The following is a 15,295-nucleotide window of genomic DNA, read 5'->3' on the forward strand; positions in this document are numbered from 1 at the left end:
TGGCAAATTGAACAGGATTCCACAATATGCCCTTGTGACAAAGAAGGCCAACTCTATACTGCACTGTACTAACAGGTACATAACTAGGAGTTCAAGGGAAGGGATTCTTCACCTCTGTTCTGTGCTCAAGGCCACACTGAGTCCCATGTTGAGTTCCCCAGCACAAAACAGACTGACCCACTGGAGCAAGTCCTGTGAGAGGCCATAGAGAGGGACAGGGAGGTGGAGCACAAGATGTCTGAGAAACTGAGAGCTGAGTTCAGTCTTCCAGAGAGAATGGTGGGGAAGGGAAGGTGGTGGCGAGTATGGGGTGGGGAGGCACTGCTGCTGTCTCCAGCTACCTAATAAGAAGGTGTATAGAGAAGACAAAGTCAGACTCATCTCAGCATCATGCAGCAGGACAAGGGCCAATGGTCACACATTGCAAGAAGAGAAATTCCAACTAGCTCTTCTCCGCTGTGAGGGTAGTTTAAGACTGGAACAAGTTGCCCAGAGAGACTGTGCGTCCAGCGTACCTAAACAAAGTCCTGAGTATATCATGCTACCTTACCCTGCTTTGAGCAGGGAGTTGGACTTCCAGATGCCCCTTCTAAACTACATGAGGCTAAAATTTTAAATGAACCTCTTGCCAAGCAAGATAGTACCACCACAGCAGGCACCTTTGATGTTAATATAGCTGCCAGAGTTTGTTGATACAGACTTTGGGAGATGTTGCTGCCACTGTGAAGCAAGTACTACAGTCTGTTAAAAGCTGCAAAGTGGTGGTTGGAAAAGGATTCTGCCACAAGTATTTCACGAGTTGCAGAAAATTTTAAACAAATTAAGAACTGTAAATTTTCCTTTTCTGCATTTTCCCAGAGTATGCAAGCAGAACAGCATGATGAGAAGCACCCAATACACACTACACTGCTCTTCTACCCTTTTAGTTTTATAAATGAAGTTTTAGCCTGTTACATAGCAGCTGATTATTATTATAAACACAATTAGCAAACAGTTATTTACAGACTGTCTCTTGAAGACTTCCAAATAAAAGTTCCACCTGGACACTTATTAGCTAACGATGCTAATCCACTAATGACAGAGCTCCATGTGCCACCACAAAACAGATGAAGGAATGAAAACATGACACTGGTGTAGAAATTACAAAAAGCATACCTGCTCTCAAACATACACATCTGTCACACACCAAAGTGTCAGACTATCAGTGCCCCCAGATATCCCTTCATAGGAAGGTTCTGACACATTGGCACATCAGTACAATGGACATAGCTTTGGGGGCTTAGCAAACAGAAAAAATATGACTGAAATTGTGAAACTACAGTGACCAAATGTTTTTTGTTTGCTTTGCTTTCCATCTGACCCTTCAGCAGAAGTGAACAAGTACTTCGCAGTATTTTTAGATAAAGGTTGGAAAAGACACAGCTTCTGTACCGTTACACCTACATAAGGAAGCAACATAATTCAACTTACCCATCACATAAAGGACAAAAATCCACCTGATGTCTAATTTTTGTGAATGAATAAACAGTTTGTTATGAGGCTTCAAGGTTCAAGAGAAAAAAACCTATTATGTATCATAAGTAGTTGTTCATCCATCCATCCTTCCATCTGGAAATAGCCTTCTTTTCAGTTCACAATAGCCTCTTTTTCTTCAACATCAATCTGTATCCCTTACCTCTGGTTAAAGCTTTCCAACATGACTCAGTATCTACCACTTAAGTAATTCAGAACAGCTGTGGGTAACAAAAGAGGGATCACCCTTCTTCTTAAACTTACATGTCTCAAAAACCCAGCTGAACAGTCATTTAGATCAGCAAAACTCCAACAGCTGTTTTCTGTTACAATACATCACCACTTTAACAAATACTATTTCCAAGAATATAAGGGGTTCATTTTTTTAGAGTTGAAACTGGTAGATTTTGCTCAATTATTTTCACAATCTATTTGTTTACCTTTTACTCAACATGGTACATACAAATTTTGTACTCAGTGACATACAAACTGCAAGAATTAAGCAATGTTACCTTTGATACTAATGACTGTAGTTGTATTTTTTGTACATAGGTTGAAAACTTTTGCATTAGCTGAATCAGTTGAGAAGTACTGATATTTTTTTTTTAATTGAAACCAAACTCATTTTACATCTTCCAGAAGTAATACCATCTGCATTGATCCTTGGTATCATTAAATGACTCATGGCTCTGCTACAAATTCCCACTTCCCTTAAGAAGAAATACCTCTAAAAAGTGACAGTTCCAGTGCTACAGGTGGTGTGTTTTCTCATCCTGCCTCTGTGATTATAATGAGTTACAGTGTTAAAGCCAATGCAGCTCTTCATTTGGGAGATGCTGTCCCAAGCCATCTTTTAACAGGCACCACTAAGCACAGCTGTATTTTTTAATCCACCAAGCACTTCAGAGATACAAATAACCAAAAATTAATTCATTCCTTCTTCAGGTAGTTTACAGGTTCATTGTACTAGCTAAAACATATATGAAAATGGAAAAGGAAAAGAGAGAAAGCTGGAAATCGGTACATTAACTTTCTAATATCTGCATGGTCACTTCCTAGGCCTTGAATAATGCCCTTTCATACTTATAGGCATATAAAAGAGCTATCTGTCTTCTTACTATACCTCAGCACTCACATCTTATAAAGCTGCAGTAAAGACTTTATCTGAGGAACCCAATTCTTAACCAGCACTCGATCACTGTGGACTCTTACAAGATACCTTGATTCAGTTCACAAATCAAATGCATTTACCTTCGTACAGGACATAAAAGGGCTGTTGTCCTAAATCTCTGTAAGATGTAGGCTTCATGTGGAAGCGATTTTAATATGATCTTTAAATTATACCCTCTGCCTCCTCACCATACGAGTAGCTCTCCACTTTCCCTCCTTACAACCAAGGTTTCACTTTTGAGCTTACAGTATGGTTTGATATAGCACCTTGTTAACATTCATGATTAATGATAAGTTATATCTCCACAGTGTTGTATCCCTGATGAGGGATTCTCTGGGAAGGTTTCCTTGAAGGGGCACCCGACAGTGATAAATGAGGGCAACATCCATGGGAACGTTCACACTGTTGCCATAAGCACGTAGGACAGAGTGGACTGAAGTCTGAATCACCTTTCGCGGATCAATTATCATTTTCCTGGGATTGATTACATCTTTCCTGTCGGGCTCTCTGTGAACATGCTGTAATATGTTAACACCCGGCACAGTATTCCAGGATGAAATGTTGAACACATGAGTAGATACGGTTTCTGGGAAGATATGGTTCTCAAAGAGGAAAATGCCAGTCCCCGGGTTTTGCTCCTGAAGACTGCTCATCATTGTCATCCAGTCTGGGTGCTTAAGGGGAAGAATTATTTCATCAGCATCAATAAGAACCACAAACTTGCTCCTCCGCATGTTACGGTATATACAGTCATTTAAAGCTGTGATTTGTCCATAGTAGCCAATGTGTGTTCCATCTTGCATGAAATGCCATTTAGAAGAAACCTTGAGGTGTGAGTTTATTGGCCAGGGAATTATCTCTACAGTTCCTTCTTCCATATAAAACTTCAAGACTTTCTCCATCAGATGGCTGCAGTTGTTCTTATAGATCACCACTTTCTGTACCCCAAGAATCTTGTACATTTCCATACTCTGTATAAACTGCAAGACATTGTTGTAATTTCCAAACATGGCAGAGATGCATACAGTGAAGTCAACAGAAAAGGTCTCAGCCTTGCGGTTTTTAATTTCAAACCTTGGCAGCTGGTCAGTATTTCCATGTGGAGACTGATGAATCGATACATGTGTTGGCTCACAGTTTTCGGGTTCCAAACAAACTATATCTGCTGCACCGTAAGGGAATCCAAATCTATCCGAGTGAACATCAATTTTCGCTTTTGATACATACATCTTTCCATCGGGCTGACAGCAGAACCAGCAGTATAGTTGTTTTACATCTTCATGGTGAACAATCCCAATCACACGAGTGACTTTGCTTTCTCTGTCATCAAAGTATGGGGATATAATAAAAGTTCTGTTATCTTTTAATGCTGTTATTGTGCTATTGGTCATTTTCCCTCTACATCTGCTACCTTCTTGAATTATTTTTGGCAGGTGAGAAAGTCTCTGTAACTGAAGATAAGAAAGTGTGACCATTGAAGTTAGAGTAATAACGCACACAGCAGTAGCCAAGTAAGATTTTTTCCCACCACACAACATTTTGAATGTATCTAAACGTGGATGCAAATTTCTTTGTCCTTGCACTTTATGCTGCTGCATCTGCAGAAAAGAAAATATGTAGTATAAGATAATATTGACTCATGATCATTGCTCAAGAATTTCACAGACACTGTGGGGGGCAAATCTCTATCACTGTGCACTGACTTAATCAGAGACTTAGCTACTGTGTTTTTATGAAAAATCAATCACAGAACACACCTTTAAAGGGATGGACGATGCTGTATGTGACACCCTGAATGCCTCTTTATGTCGGACGTGTGGAACAGCTTCTGTACATGGAGGGTTCTGTGAGAGAATATGATAGAGGTCTATATACAGGAGAACAAGGAGCCATTATTCGTTATTTTCTATAATCCAAGTTTCAGAACATCCAATTAAATAATTAAGCAGTCATTTTTAAAGCAAAACAAAAGCTTTTTTTTTTCCCCACACAGTGTATATGTAAATTGTACACAAAAAAACCCTCAACCGGACCTCCCACAGACAAGTTAGGGGCAGATATATAAATTAAATGCATAGAGAATTAATCAAGTTCATAAAAAACATGGCAATTGGGGATTGCACATGATGGTCCAGATAGATACAATCTCTAAAGTCTAAATAAATTCCCTAACTTGCAGTTCACCACAGATGAGACAATACATACAGAGGAAGGTCAATTCATACAATTCAGCAGAAGACAGGTGAAATCTATGCAGGTATAAAACTTATTCTCAGTTATCAGCTCTACCCTACTTAGCACCATACAAGGCAGGGCTTGCAAGGGAAGGTCGCCTCATTTACGCTTGCTAGAGATCTGGGCCTCCTCACACTGCATTAATGCTGGCTCAGCTCCTGGCATGGTCTGGGGGTCAGGTCTTAAAACTCTTGCTGCTGCAGGACCAGATGGGCATCCTTGAGTACCTCGGTGGCCAAAGTCTTTAGCAGCATTCACATGCTAGCAAGTGTTAATGCCTGACAGGGAGTTCATGGCATTCCCAAGCAGTCATTTCTGCAAATGTTGCTCAGATTAAAGTTTCCTCTACAAATTCATCTTCAGGCATCCAGATATGATCCGTAACAGTAAGGTGACAGCAAGTCTCTTCGAAGGCCTGCTTGCACCACAGAGATTCTTGGAAGAAGAGTGCCCCAGATTAATCAAATTCATATTAGATCAGAAAGCTGGACTGGTAGAAGAGAGTATCCCCGACTCCCAGCAAGAAGTGTGGGTTAAAATGCCAAGATGGAGTAAACTGACTCTATTGCACAAGATGAAGGGAATGTTTCTAGTAGACATGTCATTGCTGCGTAAAGCCAGCTGCTGAGAAAAAAACCCATACCAATAAAAGACCCGGATTTCTAGGTATATATTTTATAGCTAAAATAGGTAGCAATGTCATATGTGTAGCAGATATTGGAAGAATCTCATATTTCTCGTCCTTTCATTTATTTCCCAAGACTCTTAAAATCACTTGCTTAAGTATTTAGTAATCTAAGTATCTTCAGAGAGTATGCACATGCTAAATATCTAAAAATATTTTTCCAAAGCATATTACTCAGTCTATTCTAAAATAATAATTAAACCCAATATTTCATACTTTTTTTTTTTTTTTGCATTTCACACATTGGGTAAAACTATTTTGAGAGCCTCTATCTTGATACTGTTTTGTGATAGAACAGAAAACTAGCATTTTCAAAGAAAAGAAAGAAAGATACAAAACTAGAAAGAACCTAAAACCATAGCTTTGATCCAGATATCATACTCAGCAGCTTCATAACTTTGGAAGTGCCTAAATTCACTGGCAACTTCACTGCTTGGCTTGAAAAATTCCCCTAGGGTCCAGTTTTCTGCTTAAACACAATATTTTCCAACCAGTAAAATCTAGCTTCTGAATACAGCAATCTAGCTTCTGAACCTCAACTGAATTTAGGCAAAAAATAATTGCCCACACCTTCAGAATAATGTGCAACATTTTCACAATTGCTCTTTCCTGAAAAAGCAAAGCAAGGAGAACTATGGTCACAACACACCCCTTAAAATGCCCCATTTGCCAAGGCTGATACGATTTATAGCAGCCTTTCCTAGCTACCAAGAAATTGCTTTACAGACCACAACAGTCGTAGGGCACCAGAAATCTCACTACATCACACTAGGCACAAAGCAGAACAGCAGCAGCAGACAGCACTGACTCTTCTGTCTCTGAAATGGAGAGTTGCCCCTAGAAGTCCTTACAATTTAAAGCAGAACTGCAAATACATGATAAGAGCCCGCTACTGTCATGCAACTTTCTGCTGGAGATTTGTGACTGAGAACAACTCAAATTTTGTAAGTCTTTTTATTAATGAATCTGAAGTCAGACAAAAAGTTTCCCCTGAGCATTCTTATTCCCAGGTTGTTATATATTTTAGCATTCTTACAACATCGAGTAGGTCACATTTAACATTTTTTCCTTAGTCTTACCTATTTATGACTTAAAATATTATTCAGTCTTATAGAATAAATAGTTTTTCCTAAAGAAGTATCAAAACATGTCCACATTAAATAATACAATGAATTTATTACCTGTTATTTCTTCTGCTTTTGCTAGCTATAAATAATTAACAACAACAAAAAAAGTATGTCTTTTCAACTGTGTTTTGAACAGGGACCATCAGAAAGGAAAAAGTACCTTTTAAAGCAGACAGCTGAGTGAAGTTCCGTTCAGTCCTCCATTTATTTTTTGCTAAGGTATAATATACAAGGTCTTTATTCTAACCAGATAAAAACTTAAATATTTTTAAGATAAATTGCAAGAACTGTTCAATACAGAACAGTACTGAGGAAAATGCTGGTGTGATATCTAAGACACTTGCCAACACATTTTATTTCAGATGGCTGGTGTTCTTTAAGGTCGGTAACAGCAGCCACACCTACCAGAAAAACAAGTTTTCCTTCTCTTGAGCAAAGCATACAGTTGCCTCCCAAGAACTTAATCTAAATTACAAACTTGAGCGTGGAGCTGTTGAAGCGAATCAAACCTAGGCGCTCAGGTCATTTTTTTAAGCCTACTTAAGTTTCCTTCTGGAAATTAATCTTGCATGTTAATATATCTGCAGTTCACACACATACTTAGAGAGAACTAGAAAAATATACTGTATATCTGTATTTCTTGGGCAATAATTTTTTTAGTAACATACTACAGGCCTAATTAAAATAGGTAAATACAGATTCTGATGAGGAACTGTAAGAGCGATCTGAAACAACAGGAGGTTCTAGAAGCAGAGAAAAAGAGCAAAATATAGAACTCAAGACACACCAGAACACAGAATCTTAAATAAAAGAAATATGTAATTATTTGAGGAGTGGAATTCATGGTTTTCCCAACATGTGACTCATGAATTTTGATCCCCTGAAATTAACAGCACAGATATGTAGTCAGAAAATATGTAAGTCAGATTAATTAGGAACATTACATTTATATTTCCTCGCTATAGACAGTACTTGGCAAATTTTAACTTCAAAAATATGCTTCCAGCATATTTAAAAGAGTTTCTTTTATAAAAACAGTAACAACAACAATAATTCATTCTGGTTTTGTGTCTTTTAATTACAATTACTATGCAAATAGAACATGATACAAATTATGCAGATTTGCTTTAATACTAAATTTAGCTAATGGTATCAATGGCTACTTTGCAGCAGTTTGCTCTTTTTCAGTATTCCCCTTAATAGTAAAGAGCCTTTCTTCCTCCCTATTGCATTTATTGAGTGCAGTCATATCACCTCCTAGTCTTCATAGTTGCTACTTTTTCATTAAACAAGACAGGCTGTTCTAATACCATCTCATAAGAAACACTCTTCCTTGACAGTTGCATCTGTGCAGTTGGCCTAGTTTCAATTAATCTATAGCACAGGAGACCAGAAATCTCTGTTGCTTGTCCATTTGTACATGACAGTGATAAGCTTTCATCATTGTTGGAAATTTTCTTTCTTAATATATGCTAGGGTTACATTTTTTGCAGATGCATCACATTGCACAGACACATCTAAGCTTGTCATCAGCCAAAGATTAATACATCTACCCAGTCTTTCAGCCAAGTGCTGTTACACAATGTGTTTTCTTCTGCAGCAAGGTCATAATAAAGAGCTCTTGCCCCAGTTAGAATCATAGAATCACTGAATGGTTTGGGTTGGACAGGACTTTTAAAGACCATCTCGTTCCAACCCCCCTCCACCGTAGGCAGCGACATCTTTCACTAGATCAGGTTGCTCAAATTAATCACATTTCTCCTTATTTCTTTTGTCATAGTCCTTCTAAAATCTACTCTAAAACCTTGTATGTGATCAAGATTGCACTTACAAACTTGCATATACTTAAATAATCTTTTTTTTCCCCTTCCTAAACCAAGGAACCGCTCATGCTTTCTTTTGCCACATTGTACCACTATGCTCACAACACATTTATATTAAACACCCATTATAGGTTCTTCAATAGCTTGTCCGTCTTCTTAGAATTTTGGAATGGAAATTATTATCACCTTCCAACTGGAATGGTTTTTTTACCTTTGCTGTACAACTTCTATTTTCAGACCTTCTTTTCCGTCATCTTTCTTTAACCCTCCACCATTAGCACTGTCCTTCCTAAAGGGTGGAACAAAGTGCTAATTTAGTTCAAGAGCCATTCCTAGGTCATTATTAATCTCCCCCACATGTTCTCTGCATTGTGGCCTTCCTTGTAATTAGTTTTCTTTGCACTGAGACAGCTGAAGACCTTCTATGCTGCTCATTTCAGTATCTTTGCAATGTCTACATGGAGTTTAATTTTTTATAACTCAGCTTGTTACTATATCTCCCGATCTAGGGTGAGGATAAGGGGCAATTAACGAGAAGTGATTGCAAAGTTTCAGTCGCTAATATGCAGTATTAGATTCACTAGTATAGGAACAATAAACAGCCTAATCTCTGGTTTATCCAGGGTCTAACTAAAAAGCCACTACTAATAGCCTTATTAATTTATTATTTTTGGAAAAAGTTATTCACTATCCTCTGCTTTATGGTGTTCCCCAAAAGTAACAACACAAACCACTGGTGCTTAAATAAAAATAAAAATTCCAAAGACTAACAATCATTTACCATCTTTACCTATATCGTCTGTTGCTAACCTTTTGATAGCTTATCTTTTTCAGAAAGACTCTTTGAAACATCAATGCTCTTCCTCTATGTTCTGAAGACAGAAGCATATTGTTTGAAGGATTAAACTGAGGGCAGTATTATTCCACTATTCGCAAAATATTGCTCTAAAAAAAATTAAGCTGGCCATTTCTATTCTAAATACAAAGAAGGTAAACCAGACCAATATACAGTGTTGCTGTATACTTAATTTGTGCCATTAGAACTGACACATACTTCCCTGTACACTAAACAAACTTCTCTGTTATAATCTGCTGTATGTTCCTAAGCCCAATTTCTCCTACTGTAAACAATTAGACTTTGTGTCCTTTGAAAAGAAATAGATCAGGCAAAATAAAAAATGCATGACAACATTTAAGATTGTTATTTCACCTTTTTGTCTTTCACACTGTACCTCTTTTAGCTGGGACAGAGTTAATTTTCTTCATAGTAGCTCGTAGGGTGCTGTGTTTTGCCTTTGTGACCAAAACAGTGTTTAAAACACACTGCTGTTTTAGCTATTGTTGAACAGTGCTTACACGGCATCAAGGCCTTCTCTGTTTCTCATGCTCCTCCCTGTCCCAGTAGGGCGACACAAGCAGTTTGCAGGGGACACAGCTAGGACTGCTGAACCAAACTGACCAAAGGCCTATTCTATACTGTATGACCCGGTGCTCAGCAATAAAAGCTGGGGGAAGAAGGGGGAGACGTGCAGCATCGCGGCATATGTCTTCCCAAGTCACCGTTAGACGTGATGAAGCCCTGCTTTCCTGGAAATGGCTAAAAACCTGCCTGCTGGTGGGAAGGAACGAATAAACGCCTCATTTTGCTTTGCTGGCACACACAGCTTTGCTTTACCTCTTAAATTGTCAGTTTACTCACTTCTGCCCTTCCGCTTCTCTTCCCCATCCCACTGTGGGGGGTGGGGGGGGGGGTCAGGGGTGCTGGTGCTCAGCAGCCTACCAGGGTCAGCCCACAGCACACGCCAAAACCACTCTTTGGAGGACTTACGCATTCTTTAGATCCAAAATTAAACTCCAGGCTTGGAGTGTATTTAGGCAGAGACTTCAAAAAACTGGGTTGTAGGATTAATATATACCTTTAACTTACCATGCAGTGGTTAGCACCAGTACCGAAAAATAACGCTACGGCTGACCACCATTTTATTTGCTATTTCCTGAGCAGGAATAAAATCCCGAGCCCGTCGAGCCTCTTCTGCCCGTGATGCCGTTACAGGATCCCGAGCCGGAGCCGCAGCCCCACATCCCCCTCGGCCCCAGCAGCCTGGCGGACAAACGTGCCAACAGCGCGCCCGCCCCCCGGCTCCCCCCGCTCCTCCGCCCGCTGCGTTCGCCTTTCCCGGCCCGCCGCCGGGGCCGCGCGCAGGCACGCCTGCGAACGCGGCGCCGCCGGGAGCCTCGCGCCCCCTCGCCGGCTCCCTCTACGGCACCGAAACCGGCCGCCGCAAGATCGCCCCTCTGCCGGCTAGGCCCCGCGGCCTGGGGAGAGGCGGCGACGCCCGACCCCGTCACCTGCCGCCCGCGAAGGCGGCGGCGGCTGCGGGCGGCAGAGCGAGCGGCGCGGGGTAGACCCCGCGGGCCGCTGCTCCGCCGCGCGTCCGGAAGGGCCCCCGCCGCGCGTCCGGAAGGGCCCCCGCCCCGCGCCGATGCGGGCGGAGCCGCTCGCCCGGGGCCGGAGGCTCGGCGCACCGCGCCGGTACCGGCGGCCCCAGGAAGCTGTCCGGCGATCGGCGGGGAGTCGGCCGGCGGCGGCGGGCAGCCCGCGGCGAGCCGCCCTCCACAGGGCTGGCCGGTCTCCCGGAGCGCGCGGCCGCGGCCCTCCCGGCCGCACCGCCCAGCGCCTCCGCCCGCCTCAGCTGAACCGCGGCCGCTCCCGCCGCCGTCGCAGGTTCCCCCAGGGCCTGCGTCGGGGAGGCCCCGCGCAAGACCGCGAGGTGGGGCGACGCGGCGGCCGGGCCCGCGACGGGCCCGCCGGTCTGCCCGGGCGGGCCAGCAGAGCCACCGGGCGGAGCGGGGCCGGGCCACCCCGCCCCTGACCCGGACGCCGGCGGCTCCGGGAGCGCCGTTCCCCCGGGTCCCCGCGGCGTGCGCCGGGGAGACCCTCCCGCACGCGACATCCCGGGAGCGAGCAGCGCAGACAAGTGCAAACGAGAGAGCAGGGCAGTAGTGCTGTGCCTGGCGGTAGGAGGTCTCTTGGCTCAACCCCAACGTTTAGATGCCCACTCGCCTGATTACCTTGTGCAAGATGGAGAAACACAAGCAAGCCGTTATATTTTCAAAATGCAAATCAAGGTTTTTTAAAGTAAAGGGAGCTTTACTAATGACATAATGATAAAATCCAGTCGTTTACACCAGTACTTTTACTTCTTAGAGACAGCAACTGCTAGTCGAATCATTCCAACAACAAAATGCCATGTTGGCATTCATACGAGTTCTGTGGCGGGATTTTTTCCAGTGCTGAAGGCCATAAATGACAGACCTTTGCTCCAGAGAGTAACAGATGACCTTAAATATACAAAGCATTTATTGCTGGGGAGAACATAGCATTAAACGCCTGTTGCAACACCTTTAAAGTTCATTACTGCACTTAGAATTGTAGCATACCAACACAGTTAACTTCCAGAGCCAAAGATGTATAATGTATCTCCAAAGGGATGTATCCCTGATAAGAGGTATGTCATACCGACTAACTGCAAGGACATATTAAAACAACGTCATCGGGGTCTTCCAAACTATGTGCAAACATCTCTGAAGTGGACAGAGGCCTCAACCACTCTTCTGGGATCAGGTTTTTTCGGTTTTGAAACTCTCTTCCCTGGATACCTTGATTCAGTTCACAAATCAAATGCATTTACCTTCGTACAGGACATAAAAGGGCTGTTGTCCTAAATCTCTGTAAGATGTAGGCTTCATGTGGAAGTGATTTTAATATGATCTTTAAATTATACCCTCTGCCTCCCCACCATACGAGTAGCTCTCCACTTTCCCTCCTTACAACCAAGGTTTCACTTTTGAGCTTACAGTATGGTTTGATATAGCACCTTGTTAACATTCATGATTAATGATAAGTTATATCTCCACAGTGTTGTATCCCTGATGAGGGATTCTCTGGGAAGGTTTCCTTGAAGGGGCACCCGACAGTGATAAATGAGGGCAACATCCATGGGAACGTTCACACTGTTGCCATAAGCACGTAGGACAGAGTGGACTGAAGTCTGAATCACCTTTCGCGGATCAATTATCATTTTCCTGGGATTGATTACATCTTTCCTGTCGGGCTCTCTGTGAACATGCTGTAATATGTTAACACCCGGCACAGTATTCCAGGATGAAATGTTGAACACATGAGTAGATACGGTTTCTGGGAAGATATGGTTCTCAAAGAGGAAAATGCCAGTCCCCGGGTTTTGCTCCTGAAGACTGCTCATCATTGTCATCCAGTCTGGGTGCTTAAGGGGAAGAATTATTTCATCAGCATCAATAAGAACCACAAACTTGCTCCTCCGCATGTTACGGTATATACAGTCATTTAAAGCTGTGATTTGTCCATAGTAGCCAATGTGTGTTCCATCTTGCATGAAATGCCATTTAGAAGAAACCTTGAGGTGTGAGTTTATTGGCCAGGGAATTATCTCTACAGTTCCTTCTTCCATATAAAACTTCAAGACTTTCTCCATCAGATGGCTGCAGTTGTTCTTATAGATCACCACTTTCTGTACCCCAAGAATCTTGTACATTTCCATACTCTGTATAAACTGCAAGACATTGTTGTAATTTCCAAACATGGCAGAGATGCATACAGTGAAGTCAACAGAAAAGGTCTCAGCCTTGCGGTTTTTAATTTCAAACCTTGGCAGCTGGTCAGTATTTCCATGTGGAGACTGATGAATCGATACATGTGTTGGCTCACAGTTTTCGGGTTCCAAACAAACTATATCTGCTGCACCGTAAGGGAATCCAAATCTATCCGAGTGAACATCAATTTTCGCTTTTGATACATACATCTTTCCATCGGGCTGACAGCAGAACCAGCAGTATAGTTGTTTTACATCTTCATGGCGAACAATCCCAATCACACGAGTGACTTTTTGCTTTCTCTGTCATCAAAGTATGGGGATATAATAAAAGTTCTGTTATCTTTTAATGCTGTTATTACATTTTGAGCACGTTTTCCCCTACGAAGCTGACCTGCTGTACTGGCATTTCTTGCCTGGGGGAAGATTTTTCTAGTTGTATTATTCTGTAGCTGAGGTTTCCAGGAGCAGATGAAAAAGCTTGCAAAATAATACATGCAACAACAGCACAAATATGCTTTTTTCCACAGTGTATCATTGCTGAATTTCACAGTTTGGAACTTAACAGACCTTTACACTCAGTCTTCTATTCACTTCCTCTAAAACAAAACACACAAAAAGCACACTTTCAGTGATTTGCCAAAAAGAATTAATGTTTTGCATTGAACTGTATTCTCTTAAACGCAATAGTTACTGTTTTGATACTTCATACTTTAGTGTGAAGACCTGACTTTTCATACAGGATTGGAAAAAAATTGAGAGATTCTCTTACACATCCTCATTCTGAACTTTATTATGTTTTACTCTACAGTTGGGCCCAGTGCAACAGTTTCAGCTCTTGGTATACGGTAATGGTAATATAGTGTAATTTTATCACTTTGAAGAAGTGGATAAAGAAGGAAGAAATTTCATGTCAGTGAAAACCCACATTCTTTACCTTCTGGTATTCTGAGAAGCTTGTAAACCGATAGAGTTACCCTTTCCCCTCTTCTTCCTAAAAAAGTTGCTGTGAACACAAATTCAAGCTGCATTCTTTTTTGTATTGGGTAGGAGTAATCCTGTCACAGTCTCTCAGTGTCCTGATTCCCAAGTCACAATGAAAATGTTTTCAGAGCAGAGTGTGTTTTCAGAGCCTAGTAGGATCCTATGGTATTCAACATTATCTAGGAAAAGCGGTTTGAAAAGGATTACCTTTTCACTCGTTCAGGTGGCTGAGACTACCTTAAATGTAAACTACTTTTGCCACTAAAGAAGATGCCAAGTCTCAGACCAGTTCTAAATTGGCAGTTGATTTCAGTAGGACTTTTGTGACCCTTCACTGGGACCAGATGCACTACTGAACTTACTAACCTTGCCATGGAAACTTCAAGTTCTCCAAGATGCTACCGAATCAGACTACAAAGTGAAGATTTTCTGTATACAATCACAGTTCAATATTTATACATGCTTAAACCATCTAGCAGATGGAAGGCAAATTAAACCAAAACCAAACTAAACCAAACCTTGCTTTATTCTATGAGCGTCCATGAGGGCGTGATACATCACAAAACCACATCAGAACAATTAATCATTGTCTGTACCATTTGTAGGTGTTCTGTCCTCTTTTGTATACACTCAATCTTAGCTGATTAACAACCACTTTCTAATTATGCACAAAACTGCCACTTTAGTTACAGCTCTATTCTGACTTCAGAGTACTAGGTTTGTAGAACATGATGAAAGTACTGCTGCCTGGTGTAATTTGCAAATCCAGGATGTTGCTCAACTGTTCTTTTTTATTTTTTGGCCTCAAAAAATGTAAGAAGTTGTTTTGAACGATGTATAATGATGCATTCTCTAAAGTTAAAATCTTGTGTTGCTCTGTGCAAATTGTCGTGTAAGCTGTACATCTTCCCCTTTCATGCAAGTATTGGTATTCACCAATTTTAAGATTACACTGCATGTGCAGAATAGTTTTTCTAACATGCTCACAAAGTTTAAAGTTACTCTGTTCTGCAGAAGATGTCTCCTCATCTGCTTTAAATACTTCTAATATTGCCTCCTCAATTAACCAATAAAATTCAACCATGCTTTTTGTCATTAGCTCACTAGTAGCTAAGCAGGACCTTGCA

At 41.5% G+C, this 15,295-nt stretch overlaps 2 protein-coding genes across 6 annotated transcripts; both read right to left on the reverse strand.

Annotated features, from left to right (window-relative positions):
• Positions 1–1,831: 1,831 nt before the first annotated feature.
• LOC128154839 (uncharacterized) lies at positions 1,832–11,118 on the reverse strand. 5 transcript variants are annotated; one of them, XM_052816000.1, is made up of 5 exons: positions 10,253–11,004; positions 8,765–8,842; positions 6,891–7,473; positions 4,441–4,527; positions 1,832–4,281 (listed from the first exon to the last, which is right to left on the reverse strand). In XM_052816000.1, exon 5 carries the CDS (start codon positions 4,279–4,281, stop codon positions 2,926–2,928), a length of 1,356 nt encoding a protein of 451 aa, XP_052671960.1. In that variant the 5' UTR covers positions 4,441–4,527; positions 6,891–7,473; positions 8,765–8,842; positions 10,253–11,004; the 3' UTR covers positions 1,832–2,925. The 5 variants fall into 5 exon arrangements, with proteins under 5 accessions (XP_052671960.1, XP_052671957.1, XP_052671962.1 ...); XM_052815997.1 differs by having other exon boundaries at positions 8,765–11,004; XM_052816002.1 differs by lacking the exons at positions 6,891–7,473; positions 8,765–8,842; positions 10,253–11,004 and adding an exon at positions 11,091–11,118.
• A 585-nt stretch (positions 11,119–11,703) lies between these two features.
• LOC128154840 (uncharacterized) lies at positions 11,704–13,753 on the reverse strand. The gene is given in 3 exon segments (XM_052816003.1): positions 11,704–13,478; positions 13,481–13,671; positions 13,674–13,753. Coding segments are annotated over 3 exon segments (1,311 nt in total). The 5' UTR covers positions 13,723–13,753; the 3' UTR covers positions 11,704–12,407.
• Positions 13,754–15,295: the final 1,542 nt, after the last annotated feature.

The sequence above is a fragment of the Harpia harpyja genome, chromosome 19 (genome assembly GCF_026419915.1).
Source record: "Harpia harpyja isolate bHarHar1 chromosome 19, bHarHar1 primary haplotype, whole genome shotgun sequence".
Classification (NCBI taxonomy): Eukaryota; Metazoa; Chordata; class Aves; order Accipitriformes; family Accipitridae; genus Harpia; species Harpia harpyja.